This window comes from Thermobia domestica, chromosome 6, assembly GCF_964235325.1.
Source record: "Thermobia domestica chromosome 6, izTheDome1.hap1.1, whole genome shotgun sequence".
NCBI lineage: Eukaryota > Metazoa > Arthropoda > Insecta > Zygentoma > Lepismatidae > Thermobia > Thermobia domestica.
This window is the reverse complement of record NC_137459.1, coordinates 59,568,213-59,588,670: the sequence shown is the minus strand read 5'-3', so window position 1 is coordinate 59,588,670 and position 20,458 is coordinate 59,568,213. Positions and strand designations below refer to the sequence as shown.

Genomic DNA, 20,458 nt, shown 5'->3' with positions numbered 1-20,458 from the left:
GCCTTGTTTCTGACAAACTATAAAGTCTTTTGTAATCTTTAGACACTTTTCCTATTCTTTTTGTCACCCTTGGTTGTGTAGGGAAGCCTCGAACAAATAAAGAAGAGGTAATATTACAGTTAAGGGGCGCTATAAATATATTAGGTATTTCTTTTGTTACCTAACCATAACGGCCTAGGGTCGTCTTCAGTAGAATAAAAAATGCTACGTGATATTACATTCACGAAGGAGGAAAGGATGCTCTAAATATTTTTCTTATTCATTTTGTCTGCCCTGCTTCTCAGAAATTATATACCTTGTATTGGAGGGTGCTGAAAAGAGAGGAGGGGAAATAAAACGTCGTGCCCCCTCATACATTTTAAATTTTGTGACGTGGTTGCTCAAATTATTACTAAAGAAAGCACTATAAACTAAGATGTCTAAAGTTACAACATTATGTAATGGTGGCATATTCAGGAATAATAATAATAATAATAATAATAATAATAATAATAAATATGAATGTCTTTGGAGAGCCGAAATTATGTGACACGAATCATTATAGGTAGAGCTTTAAGATGAGTGGTCATAGGGGAGGAAAAACAGGATTTTTCTCTCTCTGACTCTCTAACGTTAAGATTATGTGCTGAAGGTAAGAAGCATCATCATTCTACAATAGGTTGCTTTTACGTAGAATATCTATTACTTGAGCTCTCCTCCTTCGGGCAACTTTGCTTATGTAGTAAATTCAAAACAATTTCAATTTAAGACAAATATTTATAGAGAAAATTAAACATTTAATAGGGAAATCTGTTATCAAAATATCCAAACACGTAGATAGAAGACTATGTAGTGAGAAATTGTGAAACTATAAAATTCTCCAAATTAGAATTAACATTTACTGGAAAACATTCGTTATGCATCAGTGAGCACAGGGGAAATAATTACGAATCTGTTTGCAAACAAAAATTAGAGACACTAATGCAAATGCGACGATATTTTCTCTCTCTTTTTTTTTTGGGGGGGGGGTGGTATCGTCATGAGTTTTACACATATGTTACAATTTGATTCTTTCCCAAATAAAAAATAAATAAAATAACCTTAGTGATAAAAACTACAACAGTCCTTCACGGGATTCGAACCGTCTACCTTCGGTATACAAACTCGTTGCTTTATCTAACTGAGCTATTTGCTTTCTTACGTAAGCTGAACCTGTTCTACAGTAAAGACGATTTTTCATTACGATTGGGCTAACAATTCGTCTTTTTCCATAGGTAATTTCCACTATTTGCACTATCTATACGTTAATACTTAGCATAGATTCATATATTTGGAGTTCGCTGATAATGCATATAATAAGACATACTAGAAATATTTCGTTAAAATTTTCGTTTGTAGATCTAATCCACGCTTCTCTCACTGACATAGATGTCGCTGCTTCGTGTTGAACTGCAGAATTCCCTCGCGTTCTTGAAAATTTCCCACTTTAGCAGAGTTGGTAATTCTCGAGATTTCTGTCGATTTAATGTTTTTTGCTTCTAATTTCTTTATTTTAAGCTAATATCTAACACAAATATTAAAAACGGGTTTGTTATTAACCTGTCCTGCTGGGGAAACCTTCCGAGATTTCGAACATATAAAGAAAACGGAGATATTTTCAAAAAACTTCAAAATAAAGAGACGCGTCATTTATTTTGCTCATGGTAGTACATAACATTTATTTCACTTGTTCAGATGAGCATCTCACGATTCTGTCCTGAGGTGAATGGAGATCCAAATCAAAACTCTTAAACACGCTCCCTAAAAGCAAGCATGCTAATTTCTCTCCTAAGTTCCCATACGAGTAACATAATGGCCACAATTGTTCACTTAGCATTAAAAAGAAAGAAAAGGAAAATTCATCTATATGCACAGTTATGATAGTGCTGATAGGTACCTAAACTGAATCGACAACTATATTCTTACCTTCTTTCGCAACGGCACGGGGAGGGGCCTTTCCATATCTATTTCACTTCCAAGAGTTTCCCATTTCTTTGCTCTGGGACATAGACGTCTGCACAACTTGATGCGTAAATTTCGTCTAAACTTGTTAAAACGTTCAATTGCAACTCTTCGAGCGCCTTCGGTAATGCAAAGGTAAAAGCCTTGACAGGTTTCGTCTTTCTGATCGAAGCCAATGCGAATCCTCTGGCCAGGATACTCCTGAAATAATAATAATTATTATTATATATATATGATTGAATAAGTAAATGTGTGTGTGTATGTGTGTTCCACGTAAGTCTGAAATTCCAGCAGCAATTTTAACCAAACTTGGTACACATATTACTTACAATTTGGAAAAGAGTACTGTCGAGACGAGATCCTCCTAGCACACCTAGAGGGGAAGTGGGAAGGGGAAACAAATAAAAATGACAGTGTTGAATTCATAGTTTTCGGAGCTCATGAGATGGTGGATGATAGCTTTGGTGTCCTTTAAGTAAATACTCAACCACTTAGTGAAGGTAAGACCCCCTAGTACACCTGCGGGAAGGGAAGAGGGAACAAATAAAATGATAAGAAACGACCGATATTAGTGTCAAATCCATAATTTTCGGAGTCACTTAAATAAATAGACCTTCCCAATGCCGTTTAAGTCCAATTTTAGCCCTCATTAGCATCCAGGGGAGGGGAGTGAAATGCTAACATGTACAAATATCGAAAACTACCGATATTAATATCGAATCATTAGTTTTCAGCGTCACTAATTTAATTGGTGGCAGTCCTGTTGCAGTTTAAGTCCAAGTTCACCCTCTTCCCATGGAGGAAAGATCCCCTGAGCACTTCTAGGGGAAAATGGGAGAGGCAGGCATAAAAATGATAATAAACGATCAATATTAGTGTCGAATCAATAGTTTTCCAAGTCGCTTAGATAAAGAGCGACACTCTAGATGCCATTTAAATTAAAGTTCAGTCCCCATTACCACCCCCTTCCCCCGGGGAGAGTTAAATTGTGATATGGAAAAGTAATTGAAAATGGCCGATATTACTGTCGAATCCATAGTTTTTGGGATCGCTGAAATGAATAGTGACGCTCCAAATGCAGTTTAACTAAAAGTCCATTCCCATCTGCAAGAGAGTGGGAAGGAGGAGATGAAAAACAAAATGTCAAAAATGGCTGAGATTTGTGTCGAATTCGTGGTTATCAGGGTCAGGAAAGCGTCTGAACCGTCTGAAATGACTTTTGGAAGATAGTACCCATTTCAAACTTTTTTTTTTTTTAATGTCAATTTGTTTAAAGGCGTATTCTGTGGGTGTAGGGTGTTCTAATACTTATGGCGAAAGTAGAGTATCTTCTGTATCTTCATCATTACACTTTCATTAAAATAAATACTCTACAGAGGAAGCAACTTAAATATTTCCTATGAACTTATTCTCCGCATGCGAAGAACGGACATTTTTCTTCTTCTACTACTACTACTACTACTACTACTAATAATAATAATAATAATAATAATAATAATAATAATAATAATAATAAAAGAAAACTGAAAGATAAATCTCATGACAAAATTAACAGCTGTATAAATAAAAATGGTAAATTCACCTTGCCATATTCCGTGATTCCTTTATTATTATTATTACTTATTGTACGGCACAACAGTTCGCTCCGGAACCTCGTCAGCACCATTTCTTGCTTTTACATTTACAAGTGCAAGAGTAAGAAATAGTCAGGGTTTGAAAAAACCCGGGCTTTTTTGAAAAAGCCCAACCCACCTGGACCCATATGGGTTTTTTCGGGTTTAATTGGGGTTTTTCGGGTTTAATCGGGTTTTTTCGAAATATTTCAATGTCTTTGGGGTAAAAGTGTTAAAATGTGATTTATATTTGAAGATTGTCATTGTCACAACTTGCAACAATTTTCTACTCACTGCTATTTCGAAAAAATGGCCGCCATTTTGAAATTTTACATTCGATTTCTGAGAAAATCTATACAGCAAATTTAGCATATCTCATGCTTCCACCGTCGAAATTTCAACTTAAAAGACTGAAAATTGCGCTTCGTAGCGCGGATACTCGCTGTTTTGAAAAAATGGCCGCCATTTTGACATTTTACGTTGGTATGACGCCAAAATCTATACAGGAAATTTAAAGTGTCTTGTGCTTATACTCTAAAAATTTGAACTTAAAAGACCGAAAGTTGTACCCTGTAGTGTGTATGGTAGAGGCAGACAAACGAGTTGAGTTGATTTTGTGTTTAACGTCCCTTTCAGCAGCGAGGCTATATGAGACGGGACCTACTGATTGACATGGAATCCGAACCACAAGATCTCCCTCCGGGAAGCAAACCCGGATCTCCCACGCCGAAGACGCGTACACTAACCGCTTAGCCATGAAGGAGCTCGGCAGACAAACGAACAAATGTAGATCAAGTCATCTAGACGCCTGACTGACGTTCGGCAAATGTGAATACCAAAAGGAGTTTATTAATTTAAAACAAAGATACAATTCATGTTATATGAAATAAATAAATGTTTCAAAATGTCTTGTATGAAATTAACATCTTCCAGCGTAAATAAACATCCCATATTTTCTTCATGAGAATACGGGACACCTCAGATCCCCCTTCCCATCAACTTTCCAACACAATGCAATGAACTGTAGTCTGGTTATGAACAAAAGTATAATAGGCTGCGGTGGCTCAGTTGTAGAGGGGGTCCCTCTGGTGCATGGGGTCCCTAGTTCGATCCCAGCTCGCGCCAAGTGAGCTTTGTGGTCGACAAACACCTTGTGTGTGGGTTTTCTCGTGATTCTTATATTTCCTCCCACTGTCTTCATTCCGTCATTTCATTCATTTCTCATCACACCGTCACCTTGAGCATAGCAGGCATAACCATGAGACTAAAACTAAAAGATTTTATTATTATTATTATTATTATTATTATTATTATTATTTTTATTTTTTTTTATTTTATTTTTTTTTTTTTTAAGAATATAACGGTACGTGACGTTTGGGCCCCGCCATTTGGGAACTGGACGTTTGGGCGCGAAGTCATTTGGGTGCCAGACGTTTGGCGTGAGTTAAATTAAAAAGTCATTATGTTAGGCGCTAAACACTAAGTTCGAATCAAGATATCACAAGGTGTCTATTGTAGTGGAAGTCCTTGAATTATACTGGATTTTGTTTTACATACTAGAAATACTGGAATTTCAAAATTCTAAAAACTGAATTAACAATTAAATTTTGTGAATTTAAGTTTCAACTAAAGTTAAGTGTGTTTTTATCTGATAAGTTTTCACGCCAAAGGTAAGTAGACCAGACTAGATATGATTGATTGCATTACACACATAGTGAGCCTATTCCATTAAAAAAAAAAAAAAAACTTAAAGCAGGCCTTCTACTGTAGTTATGCAATAAGTGTGAAAGTCAAACACATTTCTAGTGGCTAAATGACCAATATATGTACACTTAACTATTATTTTTCACTTTGAAATCGTTCTTTTTTTCCTTTCGCCACTTCATTTAATGTAGATTAAATGTTTAAAATGGGACGAAAAAAATGTGTTAAGTTTTGATTTTTATATTGGAATGATAATTAAAAAAAAAAAAAAAAAAAAAAAAAAGAGATACCAGAAATACGGCATACTGCAGTTCCTAAACTCAATATCTTAGACACCCTGTATTAACATCTTTCCCTCAACTCGATTAGGATTTAGGATTTTTAGGTTTCTGGGCTCTCGGCATCTAAGGCCATTTAGCCCGTCACGTTTGAGGGAGGACACTATCCGGGGAAAGGGAAGGAAGAAAGAATTGGGGAAGGAAGGAAGCGGCTTGGACCTATAAATTAGGTATCTCCCCGGCATTTGCCTGGTATGAATGAGGAAAACCCAGGAAAACCTCATTCGTGGCTGGCCTCAAAGAGCGTATTACACTTTTTCGACCAAGTACCCCCACCGGGAATCGAACCCGGGACTGCTCGCACCGAAGGCGAGAGCGTTAGCGACTACGCTACGCCGGGCCGCTTCTCTTAACTCGAGTGCGCGGAAATCTTTTATTGATAGTTCTTTATTGGACTTAAGGAAGAATAAAATTTGACAAACGTATTACGAAAGAAAACGAATTTTAATATTTATAAGTATGTAAGTATTAACTTCTTTAAAAAGTACAAAAATTAAATAATATGTTTTAATTAACATTAAGAAAAGTAACAGTTCGTCTGATTCCTTTATTTCCTAGCTTTCTTATATAATACAAAAACTAGATCAGAATTACAAGAATCGTGAACAAGCGAAAAATCAATCCATGACGAGGTTAGGCAACAAATGCCACAAACGCATTAAACTATTTAATTTAGATGAATAAATAAGATAGAGATAGAAAATATACAGATAAATGAGATGAGATAAAGATAGAACTGTAGGAAATATATATATATATCTTGATTCGCGCTTAGTTTTCAGTGCCTAGCTTACTTTATATGTCGTAAATTGTGATTTTTACTATGTACCTCGCGCCCAAACGGCTTTGCGCCCAAACGTCCAGCGCCGAAACGTCCGCGCCCAAACGTCCTGTTCCGAAATATAATAGGTGAAAGTTCACTAAGCAGTAGCTGCTTTTCTCTCTTCGTACCCCGCAATTAATTGTACGGACTGAAGATACCTAAAAACTTAAGATGTGCTATAAAAATGCTTTACAGGAAAACAATATGCAAGTTATTTAAATCAGTAGTACAATCTACCTTCAATATTCTTCGCGCGTTTAGCAATATTTATTTACATGGCTGTATTTGGCAAAATCACGTTCGTCAGTTTAATCTGATAAAAGCTGATTTTTCTCCTTGTGCCGTGTGTAATTGTCAGATTTCCATTTTTCTAAGACCTGGACCAAAGCACAATTCTATGACCTAGCGTCTGAAAAAGATTATAATTCTTGTTAACTTATCCAATGTGTTGTTGGAGAAAAGGTCAGTCATCTTCCCTGTGTTTGTAAATGTAGAAACATTCAAAGCCTTTTTTTTTTTTTTTTTTTTTTAATGTACCAGAGAGTATCCGAGTTCCCATAAAGTGCAATGGAAAAAGTAGCATTTTAAATTTCGCTCCCTATCAAGTCGAACAGGGTGGTGTAATAACTTCCTCGAAACTGTTACATGCAACAGCGTACTGTTCATTCACTAATTACAGGATTTCCAGCCAATGTCAGATTTTTTTTTTTTTCACTTTTCGAATAAGCTGATATTGATAGCAGAAATGGAACGGAGTTAAAAAAAAAACGGGAAATTTCCCTGTCCCGACTAAATTTACGGGGACGCGGGACACTCGGGCCCAAAAACGGGACGTATGGTAGGCTTAAGCGTAAAATAAATAGTTTTATTGTTGAAGTATTCATTTCCGATCCTTCTGCGTTTAATTTCCCGAGCACTTCTTCCACAGCGTGTACATCAAAACTTCCACTAGTACGGAAATTTGAACTCAGCACTTGAAATAGTAAGCGTTACATAGTCTTCGGAACCCCGAGCATTAAGCTTCTTAAATTTGACAAGAATTTTTACGCTATTGCTGGTGTTGATTCTACAGAATAATTATTTGAAGAGTAGCAACAAATGACTGAACTAAACTGTTATTGTTGGAAAACCAAATTTTAGTTGAAGAAACTTGTGTTTTACATCAAAAGTTATAAATAATGCTAATAGTTTTACTAATGTATTTACATATGTACTGTTAGTACCGGCACCTATGACCTTAAACCCGTCAAATGTATGAGTGATAACGTCCCTTGGTGTCGACGAGCACACTATTCACGGAAAATATTTTCTAAAGTACAAAATTGCTTATTGTACTTCAATAAGGCTTTCAGCATAATCCATACATTAATTTGTTCTATAACTATCTCAAGCTAAGGTATTTTTTTTTTAATTCATTCAGTGCATTCAAAACTTTATGAAGATCATATGTTGAATGTTTTGTCTACCTTAACGTGAAAGCCTCTAATTCGCCCAAGGAAAGTCTAAAATCTGATGAAAATCACTTACAATGTGATCACCTTAGTTGTACCAATAATATATTAACAAATAATAGGTCAAAAACCCAGGTGGGTTTTAAAGTGGGGTTTTTCAGGTGGGTCCAACCCTGGAAATAGTGCTCACTAAATTTCAGAGCGAACCGTTATTATATTGTACAATAAACCAAAAGTTATCCCGGGATACAAAAATGAGTTTACCATTTATTTATATAATATGCAATTAGTAAATATGTCCATTAGTAAATATGAGTTGTACCATAGTCTACTGGAATAGCGGAGTAGAAAGTATTCCTAAAACACAATCAAGTTTACAATTTGGGGTAATCGAAAGAAAGATAATGAAACTGAAGCATTCATTAAAATTACCACCTGCAATTAAAATGGAGGTGCTCTTTAGTTTTACAAGTACAAAAGACATATTAAGCTCTAACACAAACAGAATATAAGTTCCATTGTGGTTATATAGTTAGCATAGAAGTCTTTGGCACGAAAGGCATGGGTTCAGTTCACTGCGGGAGATTTTGTGGTTTGGATCCTACGTTAAGCTGTAGTTCACGTCTCATATAACCAAGATGTTTAAAATGACGTTAAGCTCCAAAACTACCATCCACTAACCAAATTCAGAATTACAGGGCTCATAGTAGACTGGTCTCTTGTAAACAATTGAAAAGTGACCAAAAGCACACGAAAAAGTTACCAAAATCTCATCATGCCCCTTTTTTTCCTTTGTCAATTTCTCCATCACCTCTCTTTGTTGTTTTGTTTCATCCTTTCTTCTTCTTTTTGAGCTTCCTCCTTTCTTAGGTTTTCTAAGTATGCTTTGTAGTTACGATAAGCGAACTTCGCAGATGTAAGAACTTTCTGAGTAAGTGGAACCAGTTCTGGCCTATTTCCGAATTTCTTCATCCCAGACATTATATTTAACTTAGCATTGAGAGTTCTCAAAGTCATGAAATATTCAAATTCATCACCTACTCCTAAGAAGAACATACAAGAAGCATAACACAAGATGAACATGATGAACCACACAAACACACATACACACAATGTTGAGCGTTAACTATTACGAGAGAAAACTAAAAGACTATTATGATAAAAGAAAGAATAGACACAGAAGGGTTCTCAACCCCACCTTGAGAGCTTAAGCATCCACCAACCATCGACTGTGCTTTAGAAAAAATAAAAGCTGAAGTGAGAATAAAGCTGACTGTTTCACATGTAGCAGCAAGTACTGAAGCTTTCAGAAGAGTAATGAGTAACAAGTTTCTGCCTTTTTCCATTTATTTTTATATTTTTCTTAGAAAACTGCCAATGCAAAACATAAATCACACGAAAAAGTCACTTTACCTCCCCAAAAAAGTAACTTTTAGTGACAAATTTGAAAAGAAGTAACTTTTAGTGACCAACTTGAAAAAAGTAACTTTTAGTTAAAAAAAAAAAGTTACTACTCGCTATGAGCCCTGGAATTAGCAATATTTTGAAGGGAAAGCTATCGTGATCATCAAGGTTCCCAACCGGTGTGTCGCGACACACTAGTGTATCGCGCAGTCCCATAAGGTATGTCGCCATATTTTACACTTTTAAAAGTCATGAAGAATTTAATAATTAGTTAAGGTTAATTTTGATACCAGTCAACTCCTCCAGTGGGAGCAATACGCTCAGTATTACATATTCAATACTTTACAAAAGTTTATAGTCTTACACTGTTTTTAATTTATATTATTATTAATAATAAAAACTGAACCAAATGTGTCACGATGTCGCGGGCATTCAGGAAAATTTACCGTCAGTCAAAAAAGTTTGGGAGCCACTGGTGATCATTATAGTAATTAATGTGAATTTACCTATAGTTGTTATTTGCTTGAAAATAACCCTATTCCAAACAGCGGAAGAGCTCACGTGAAAAACGACGTCATATCATACCAAACAGCGAACTTTCAGCAACAAGAAGACAAAATTAGGAAAATCTATCTGTTTGCACAATTCGGAGGAAAATTACCATCCTTGTTTTTGACAGGGCTCTTTGTGGTTCTTTCTATCACAATAGAAATTCTAACTATTTTGTTACACGAAATAGATTGCCCCGTAGTTTAGTAAAACTTGACTAATGAGTAGACAGAAAAAATTCTCATGTCTTTATAAGTCAAATTTATAAGTCCATCGAATGCGTATCACACGTATACAAACATATGGAGGTGTACATATAAAGAAATAGTTACCAATATAATGAAAACGCCTTCACATAATACAACTTACTGATTAATATGGTATTGGATCACGTTTAGCCCGTAGTACAGCTTTGTTTTCGTTATGAAATTACGATGTATAAATTGTGAGTCATTTTTAGAGGAATAGTGAACCACTGTTCATGCAATTCACCACTCGGTTGCATCAGCGATGCTGGAGAAGGTAACTCGTTTGACGCTCTCCTCGAAAACTGACAATATATGTTCAGCGATCGGAGATTAAGTGGATGAGGAGAGGTGTTGAAGTTGAGGAGTTCATTGTAACAGAACAGGTGTTAGCTATAATTTCTTTTTCCACATTGAAAGAGACGTTACCTGTTGTTTGTGATCGCATCACGGGGAAATGGTTGAACAGATTGAAATGAATATTGGAACATAGTTGGTACCAATCGTATCTTAAGTTTTCATCATGTTGCTTTGATCAAGGGGTGCTCCTAAGATAGGTAGATAGGGTTCCAATTTTATGCCAAAACACAGTATCCCACGAGTACGTCAAGTTAGAAAGATGAAATTTAACGGGGACTCGTCTCTCAGCGTGTTTGAAAATTTCCGTTGTAATGGGAGATGGGGAAAATATCTATATATTGTAAAAGTTCTTGCCTTTGATGGGGTAGGTAAAGCTAGGTTGAGTAAATCAGAGTCCGGAGTCGACTCCCACTACAGGTTTATTATAAAAATCCTATAATATAAGACAAGAGTATTTATAAAAATACTACAATATAACTTTATTTCTCTAATGCAAGATACAAAAATGTAGCCCAAGACCTTACAGGCTTAGAACAGAATTTCTACAGAGCTCCGGGCAAGCTAAGTAGAGTAGTGTAGGAAACCCCAACGCTCCGAAGCAAGCAGTGAGGCGGTTGAGTCACAGAGCCCCGAAGCAGGCGGTTGAGTCACTGAGGTTAGCACTTCAACAGAGCTCCGTGCAAGCTAAAGCGGGTGGAAGGGAAGCCTAACGTCCCGCAACAGACTAGAGGCTTTGAGGTTGTTTCTCCTAGAGCTCCAGGCAAGCTAGATGAGGGAGACCAATCGCAGACTGCTGCCTGTCCGTAGAATCTTCTTCCTTACATAGGCGCTCCGGGCGGCGGTGGCGCTGCTGCTCCTATGTCGTTATGGACTTGTAGGTGGGGCTTGTGGTCCGTCACCTGCTTCTTGTAGTAATCTAACGTGAGGTTTAGTACTCTATCGTAAATACATATGGTTGTTGTTAACAAACAGGTGCGTGTGTGATTGTTTACAAATACTACCATGCGGTACATTACAATATTTTTGCGCACTGAAATCAAAGTTGTCTGTTCCTTGTAACTACATTACAGGAAAATAACAGAACAATTAGAAAGGTTAGAAATGTATTCTTAAAATAGAATGTTTCACGGGTTTAATTACTCAACTTTCATTGAAATCCACATCCAAAGGAAGAAAGGGATTCAAATATTTTTAATAAGCTTATTTTCTGTGAGATGAGCAGGAATTTCAGGTAGTAAAAATAAAAGTAGCTTATCAACATACTGCCTCATAAACAACAAAACCTACAAAAAATGTTTAGTAAACTTACTCTCAGCACGTTCTGATATATGTAGAACTCTGATTGTTCACCGTAATCTAGAATGTGATCTAAGAATGCTGACTTCTTGAGCTCCACCCAAGGAAATTCATCTGTCAGATCCTCTTGGGGTATAACTTCAAGATAGTCTTGCGTGGCATGTGAGAGATGTATATAAAGAATACAGTCCTCGTCCGTCATGTCAGGTGTTATTTTGAACAGTTGGATTACTTTCTTCAGTTGCTTCCTGGTTGCAGTACGACGAGATTTTCGCATAGTTGGTCTTGGGCGTGCTATGGAAAGGAAATTAATAGATTTAATTAATTAACTTGAATGTGATTTTATATGTCAGGAAAGTTAGTTTCTCCTTATTTGACATTAAAAAACACAAAGCAGTAAATTTATCGTATGATTTTCAGCAACAACTAATTATTAGATTATTTTGACAAAAGAAAGATTCTTCAAAAACAAATTAGGGTGGATGAATGTCAATACACGAATATTGTTACAATTACTAAAAATCTTGATTTAAATTATTTCTAAATCATAATTCATATTTTTAAAAAGTTAATTTTAATTTCTACGTACAGTTAGCAGACTTAAAACTAGCATATATAGGGGTCAGTAGTTCGCATTTGATCAAGTTAACTTACAAAGCTCACTACATATACCGTGTTCACAAAGTCCTGCCACTATTACAATGATCCATACCGCGTAAACGATTTGATAGAGAAATTTTATTTTATTTTTTTAACGTGTTCTACACATATCTCAAAGTTTCCTTTCCTCTCCTTGTAGACTGTGATTTGAACGACAATGACGACAGCATAGGAGAAGGTCCAATGTGTATTGTGATATGCTGAGACTGGAAAATCACCAATAACAGTTCAGCGAAAATTTCGCCGACAGTATGGAAGAGATCCCCCATCAAATGCATCCATAATTAGGTCGGGTGTGAAATTTTTAGAGACAGGTAACGTAATAAACATGCCACAGAGTAGAGGACCAGATATGAAGCAAGCAATTGTGGACAACGTGCAAGCTGCATTTCAGCACAGGTCGCATAAATTAGTCCGTTGTGCGTCGAGAATTTTATGTACCGAAATTAACCATTCATACGATCCTCCATAAAATGTTACATCTTCATGTCTACTAGGTGAAACTTAAGCAAGCTTTGGAGACAAATTACCTTCCTCAGAGTGCTGTATGTGCTGCTTCCACGCTGAACTCAATAGAACACGACAATCAATACCTACAGAGGGTGAAATTCTGTGTTGAAGCCGCATTCTGTGTGTCTGGACCTGTAAACCGTAAACGTTCAGATATGGGGTCTTGAACATCTGCACATCATCAGTGAACATGTTCGTGCTAGCTCAAACCTTAACGATTGGTGTGCTGTTATGCATGATAGAGTAATTGGTCAATTTTCCTTCGGTGAGAACATGGTTACAGGGGACAGTTTACTACGACATGCTTCATAACTACCTACTCCCTTAGGTGTTGCAACTGCAGCTAAACATAACCTTCCAACACGATGGGGCAACTCCTCATTGGTCTCTAAATGTTAGGGACCTTTTGAATCGTCGTTTTTCTGGGAGATGGACTGGCCATGACAGACTCATTGCTTGGCCTCCGCGTTTCCCTGAGATTAGCCCCTTGGACTTTTTTCCTTTGGGGGTACATCAAGGATCATGTCTACGAAACCCCTGTTCTAGATCTTGTCGCACTCTGTACACGGATTGCTACGATTTTCGAAAACGTTGACGCTGCTATGCTGCAGCGTGTATGAATGGACCTCGAAAATGAAATCTTTGAGTTTAACGTCCCAGGATTATGACTGTTAGGCTAAGGGAGAAGTGATGGAAGAACTGGTGGAATGAGAAAGTGGGAGGAAACGGGAGTATCCCCGAAAACCCACGGACACGATGTTGTCCACCACAAACTTGCTTAGCCACGGATCGAACCAGGGACCCCATGCACGAAAGATAAGCTCTCTACCACTGAGCCACCGTGCCTCCCTGGGTGGAGGTCGAATATCGTCTCGACATCCAGAGGGTAACTAGAGGGGCACATGTACAAATGCTGCAATTGGCAATGAAACTTTGAGAGACGTAGAACATGTTGCAAAAACTCCCATGTCTTTATCTCACATAGTTTACGAGCTATGTTTCACAGTGTAACAATAGCAGGACTTTGTGAACACTATATATATATATATACTATTTACGCAAAGCTACGCTAATGAAACTACATATAAATAATTGCATGCTGTTTCTACATTTACTGCGAAAGAATAAATCAGCATCATAAGTGGTGCCTTTTACATATTTTGTTCAAGAAAAAGTGGTAAGAAATTGTGAAAGATAACCACATTTACCAAATTTAACATAAAGAAGTACAGATGGTGATCAGAAAAATGGAAACACCTGTAGTTGGCAACACGTCAGATGTATGGGTTGGCAGTGGTGTCGTGATGCCCGCAGTGCCGGACCGCTGGTGGTGGTGTGTTAGGTTGGTCTCCATATTACGTCAGGCGCAGTGGAACAGCAGTGTCCAGTGGCTGCAGCAGACGGAGGTAGTGTAAAATGGGAGACCTCTCAGATTTTCAAAGAGGGCAAATAGTTGGTGCGCGGTTATGTGGAGTGAGTGTGACGGCAGTGACTACTGTGTTAGGTGTGTCGCGTCGGACAGTGTCGAAGGTGATGACGGCCTACACAACACACGGGAAAACCACATCGGGGAAGCGGAATAGTGGACGGAAGAAAATCATGAGTGACAGGTCACGCCGGGTATTAAAGCGCATTGTCACGCAGAACCGTCGTGCCACTGCGGAGCAAGTGACGGAGGAACTCAATCAGCACCTGCCCCACCCTGTTTCGACAATCACAGTCCGCCGCGAATTACATGACATAAACTTACGGGGTCGTGTTGCACGGGCCAAACCGCTCATCAGGGACCATAACGCTTTCGCACGCCGCAAATGGTGCCACGACCATGCAACTTGGACCGTTGAGGACTGGAAACGTGTGATATGGTCGGATGAGCCATCCTTCACCCTATTCCCAACCACGGGCCGTGTTTATGTGTGAAGAACGCCCAAAGAAGCTTATGATCTGCAGTGTCTCCGTCCAACTGTGAAACATGGCGGCGGCTCGGTGATGCTGTGGGCCGCCATATCATGGTTTTCATTAGGTCCTGTGGTCACACTTAGCGGACGAATCACTGCCAACGATTATGTCGCAATTTTAGGAGACCACTTGCATCCTATGGTCCGGATGTTGGTCCCGGACAATGACGCCATCTTCCAGGATGATAATGCACCCATTCACACAACTGGCGTTGTTGCAGCGTGGTTTGAGGAACATCGGGATGAAGTTCAACACATCCCCTGGCCCGCCCAATCTCCAGATCTCAACATAATTGAACATCTGTGGTCTGTCTTGGAAACACGACTCCTGCCACGATTTCCACCTCCGTCCTCTCTCACAGAACTGGCCTATGCCCTGCACGAGGAATGGTGTAAAATTCCACTTGCTATCATTCACGACCTCTATGCCTCCATCCCACGTCGCATCAAGGCTGTTCTGAAGGCGAAAGGTGGCTCGACACCATATTAATCTGGTAAGTTGCAATTTCGTTCAGGTGTTTCCATTTTTCTGATCACCATTTGTATTTGTAAACGTAATATCACATTCCATACTTCGAAAATTCAGAGCTTTTATAAGCTAAAAAGGCAGGACAGTGTAGGAAGAAAAAGTGATCATTAAATCTTCGAAGGAAAAAAAAAAACTACAATTGTTTTTCTGATTATTAACGCCTTCTAAAATATTCTAGGATTACTCACTCTAAAAGAAGTTTTGAATTTATATAACTAGGCAATGTATTATTGAGAAAGATACCAGTGTTTACGGAAATTATTTAAATTTCAAGTTCAAGCCGAATACAGAGATTTTGCATGCTATTTCGTTTTCGAGCAGATTTGATTGTTTGGAACAACAGAAAGAAGTGAAGGCAACCATGCAGATCTTACATAAAGGTTACTCAATCCCAGGAAATGCCTACCTCTGGAACAGCAACACTGTCGTTACAACAGCGCCTGTGAGAATGAGAAATAGCTTTCATTTTTTTTGACAAAAACTTCTGCTGCATTTGATGACCGCAGCGCCTTTGAAAACTGTTGTATAATCCTATTATCTTAAATCGCACACACATTCAAATGAAAACTAAGTGGACAACGCAAAGAAGAATTATTCGTTTCATCACATGTACCTACGACAAAAGTCGTCAGAGATTTTCTTTTGTGTTAGAGGGTCATCAAACGTATCCTGATGAGTATTGCATACAAATCATGTACCGGTATCTATGAAATAGCTATGCATGTGAGAGTAAAAGAAATGACTACTTAATTTTTAAAGTGAAATTGTGAATTCCTGCCTGGAAATTTCTAATGAGTCTTTGGCACATATGGGGTTCTTAATATTCGTACTAATACAAATTCAACCCAAAATATTATAATTATATATTTATATCATAGTTTATTTATTTTTTATTTTTACGTCTCCCTATTGTACCCTTTAGACTAAATGAGATGATGAAATATGAAGGATAGTGATGATAATGAACGGTGAAAGAAGAGCATGTAATATCTATACCTTGAACGGAATTCGAATTTGAGACAGATAAATGTTACGATCGTCAACTAATACTCTAGACTGCTCGACCATGTAATCTGACTTTATATCATAACCAGGCGTAGGATTTTGTTTTTTTATTTTGACAAGTTAACAATGAAATTTATAATATCTTGACGAATAATAATGTTTGCAGTTATTTAATATGCATTTGATTGTCCATACTTTTTCCGTATTTCTACCTTTAATGCGTATTTTTACATATTTAAGAAAAGCTTACCCAATTTTACCTATAACAGGCTTATTTCACATATTGTTCATATCGCTTTGAAATTGTTTAAAAGAAGAAAAAAATATGTGACTCCATGAGCATTTCAATTCTTGGCTCCAGCACCCGTACATAGGAATTATACAAAAGATGCTTAACGGTTGCTGCGTAATGCGACGCAAATTATTTTCTTTGTTTAAATTTCGACGCTCTCATGGGCGGCGGCTCACATAAAAATAAATAAAATAAAAACGTGACTTATCGTCTAGCGGCTGTTATTGTTGCGTGACGAGACAGTAAAGGCAGTTAGCTCTCGGCTTCACAGATACACAGTAGTTTGATCAAAAATTAGAATTGTGGTCTAATTATTCACGTTTAATACGGTCACAAGTTACTTTCTTTCTTCAAATCAATGATAGTGTCAGTCGTGAATTGCTTGTACAAGGGTTAGTTATAAGTTCTGCAATCTTTCCACAACCCAAGAACCAGGCGCATGTAACGCAACGTGGTCGATCGTAAGTGCAAGATCGAATTAGTCCAAGAGATAATGTGGCAAGCGGACTATTTAACATGGAGGACACTCGATCAGTATCTTCAGTCAGTTTTTAATGGCAGTGACGATGAGTGCTCAACAACGTCTGATACATGAATTGTTACTGTATGAGTTCGATGTCGGGCATAACGGTGGGGTAGTAACCCACATCATTTCTCATGCGAAAGGGGAAGGTTCAGTGAACCACAGCATGCAACTCGTTGATTCCAGGAATTTCGTGCAAGTTGTAAGAATGTCGAAGATCAGCCAAGGTCGGCTGCCTGAGGATAACGTCCGAGTCCGCTGAAGTGTGCCACCCTCTTGAACTCGGAAAAACCATCAGGAGATGCAGCATTGTGCCACATGAGTTGACCCCAGTTCATGCCCAGACGAGGGTGAATGTGTGCCGACAACTGCTACAAAATTCGCGTGATGTGAGGCTTCCTGAAACGAATTGTCACATGTTACGAAAAGTGCATGTGTTTCCTAAATCCGAATGTGAAAGAAACAGTGGTAGAGCAAGGATCTACTTCCAGAACCAGTCGTTAAACATGGTCGTTTCGAGCATAAAGTCATGTCCTATGTGTGGTGGAAGAACACTGGGGTAATTCACTTCGAATTCGTTCCTAACGATCGTACAATCAATACCGACCTTTATTCTGAACAGTCGGAGTGGATGTATTCTGCAATATGACAAAACTAAATGTGCATTGGTGAACCGAAAGCGTGCACTGCTGCAACAAGATAACTCAAAACCACAGTCGACTAGAAAAATTCAACAAAAAATGCATGAACTTCATGATATCAAACTGATGTACACCCGGCAAATAGTCATGATCTTATTCCGTCGGATTGCTACCTGTTTCTGTTCATTTCGTACTTCCTGAAATCCTGATGCTTCACCAACTCTCAAGAGGTGGAAACAGTGCTGACAAGACTTCTTTACCTCTACAGACAAGACGTGGAATCGACGAACTGGTAGGAAGCTGACTGCAGACAGCCCAACACAAGATGCTATACTTTGAATGTAACCTGCTTTAATTTTACTGTAATAAATATAGGTATGTTCTGTACCAGAATATTCCAAGACTTATAACTCATGTACGAGGGGCATTCAATAAGTAAAGAGACAAATTGCTATAGCTCAATAAAAATTTACTTCAATCTTTCAAAACTAAGGCTATTTTTCAATATAATCACCCTTTACAGTTATGCATTTGTCCCATCTTTCTTGCAGCTTCCTAATTCCCTTGGCGAAGAAATCTTTCGATTTACCCCGAAGCCACCTTTGCACCGCTGCCTTAACTTCCTCATTGTTAGCAAATCTTTTTCCACGTAGGGCGTCTTTGAGTGGTCCAAACAGGTAAAAATCAGATGGGGCGAGGTCTGGGATGTAGGCAGGATGAGGTAAGACCTCCCAACCCAATTCTTGAACTTATCTCGGGTCAGCTGGGCTGTATGAGGGCGGGCGTTATCGTGCTGAAGAATGACTCCTTTTGACAAGAGTCCACGGCGTTTGCTTCTGATAGCTGGTTTAACTTTGTGTTCTAGCATCTCAGAATAGTATAGGCTATTGATAGTTCGCTGATCTTCAAGGAAATCGCAATAGATTGGGCCCTGTGAGTCCCAAAAGATGGTCAGCAGCACTTTACCAGCGGAAGGTTGAACCTTGAATTTTTTGCGAACTGAAGAGCTAGTGTGTTTCCACTCCATACTCTGCCTTTTGGTCTCAGGGTCGTAGTGATGGATCCAGGCCTCGTCGCAAGTCACTATTCTTTCAAAAAAAGCGTCTCCTTCAATCAAACTTCGTTGCGTTAAGGCTTGACAAATGGAAAGCCTTGATTCTTTATGAGCGTCAGTAAGCTGTCTGGGAACCCATCTGGCACACGTTTTTCTGTACTTTAAAATGTTCCTAATGACACTGTGAACAGTTCCAACACTTACTTGAGCTTCCTCAGCTATCATTTCAACAGTAATTCTTCTGTTATCACGAATAAGTCCGTCAATCCTCGATTCCAACGAAGAACCAGAAACTTCCACTGGACGTCCACATCGAGGTTAATCACCTATACTTGTTCGGCCACTTTTAAACCGATCAACCCACTTGTACACATTCGCACGGTTCATACAACTGTTATCGTACTGTCTCAACATTCGAGAAAAAAATTCACTTGGTTTTACACCTTCTGCGACTAAAAACCTAATGACTGAGCGCTGTTCTTCTAAGGTGCAATCTTCTAGAGGACTTGCCATGATGAATTGATATTTTTGAAGTTATGTTGACATAATATTACGAAACAGCAGATCAGAGCATATCCCAAGGTTGCCAGCTAACACCCCTGAAAAAAAAAATGATTAGTGTTAAAAATATAGTTTTTGTCTTTTTACTTATTGAATGATCCTCGTATATAGTTGCAATTTTAGTACGATTTAGAAGGGGTTATTGGAAGAGGACTATTAAAACGTCACCACGAAAGCCTACGAACACATGGAAAAGTAATTTTCTGTAATCCCTGTCAGACAACATAATATAAAGTTTCCAGCAATTGCTACTACAGCAACATAACTATTTCGACAGCAAAGTATCAAGTTAGAAATAACACAAGAAAGGAAAAGCCGCTCTTTCTGTCGGATATGCATCGAAATAAAAAGAGATGAATTTAAGAAGCACCAATGCCGAACCCTCATAGACGCAGACATAGCACTCTACAAGTTGAACATCCCATGTTTGAAACAGTTTCTGGAGCAGCATACAGCACGGAGTATACCACACTAGTAAAACATCAAGGGAAAACTACGCACCACATCTGTACGAAGAAACGCTGAGGAGATCAATATAGTTCTCATTTAATGAAACTAAGGGTAAGGAGATGGGGATGATAGTGAACGTCGTCATCGGTGTAATGAGTTGTGAGCCACATAAACCTGTCGTTCCAGCGTGCGAGGACGTTGAGAAATGTAACAATTAGACAATTGCCAAGATATTCAATAATGCGATGTCTATTGTATGGTCTGGGGGTATCAAACATGAAAATGTGCTCCTGTTTCTGAGTGACGCAGCTCCCAACACGCTGAAAGTTGGAGAAGCGTTGAAAGTAATTTATCGAAAGATGATTCACTTCACTTGTGCAGCCCATGTCCTTCATAGATGTGCCGAAGTTACTCGTGTTAACTACCCAAGAGGAAACTCGTTAGTCTCTTCAATAAAGATTTTTTTTTTTTTTTTTTTTTTTATGGGTAATGGGGGTAAGGGGGGGGGGGGC

At 38.2% G+C, this 20,458-nt stretch overlaps 1 protein-coding gene across 7 annotated transcripts in view; it reads right to left on the bottom strand.

Moving 5' to 3' along the window:
• Positions 1–20,458, bottom strand: part of LOC145688030 (dynein axonemal intermediate chain 3-like) — a 102,479-nt gene that overhangs the window by 62,656 nt on the left and 19,365 nt on the right. For 6 of the 7 annotated variants that reach the window (XM_081761712.1, XM_081761710.1, XM_081761715.1 and 3 more), the window contains exons 3-4: positions 11,777–12,057; positions 1,945–2,181 (exon numbers count right to left, since the gene is read on the bottom strand). In XM_081761712.1, the coding sequence (XP_081617838.1) occupies positions 1,945–2,181; positions 11,777–12,057 (518 nt within the window). Of the gene's footprint in view, positions 1–1,944; positions 2,182–11,776; positions 12,058–15,826; positions 15,861–20,458 lie in introns of all 7 variants that reach the window. The other variant, XM_081761716.1, reaches the window with a different exon arrangement.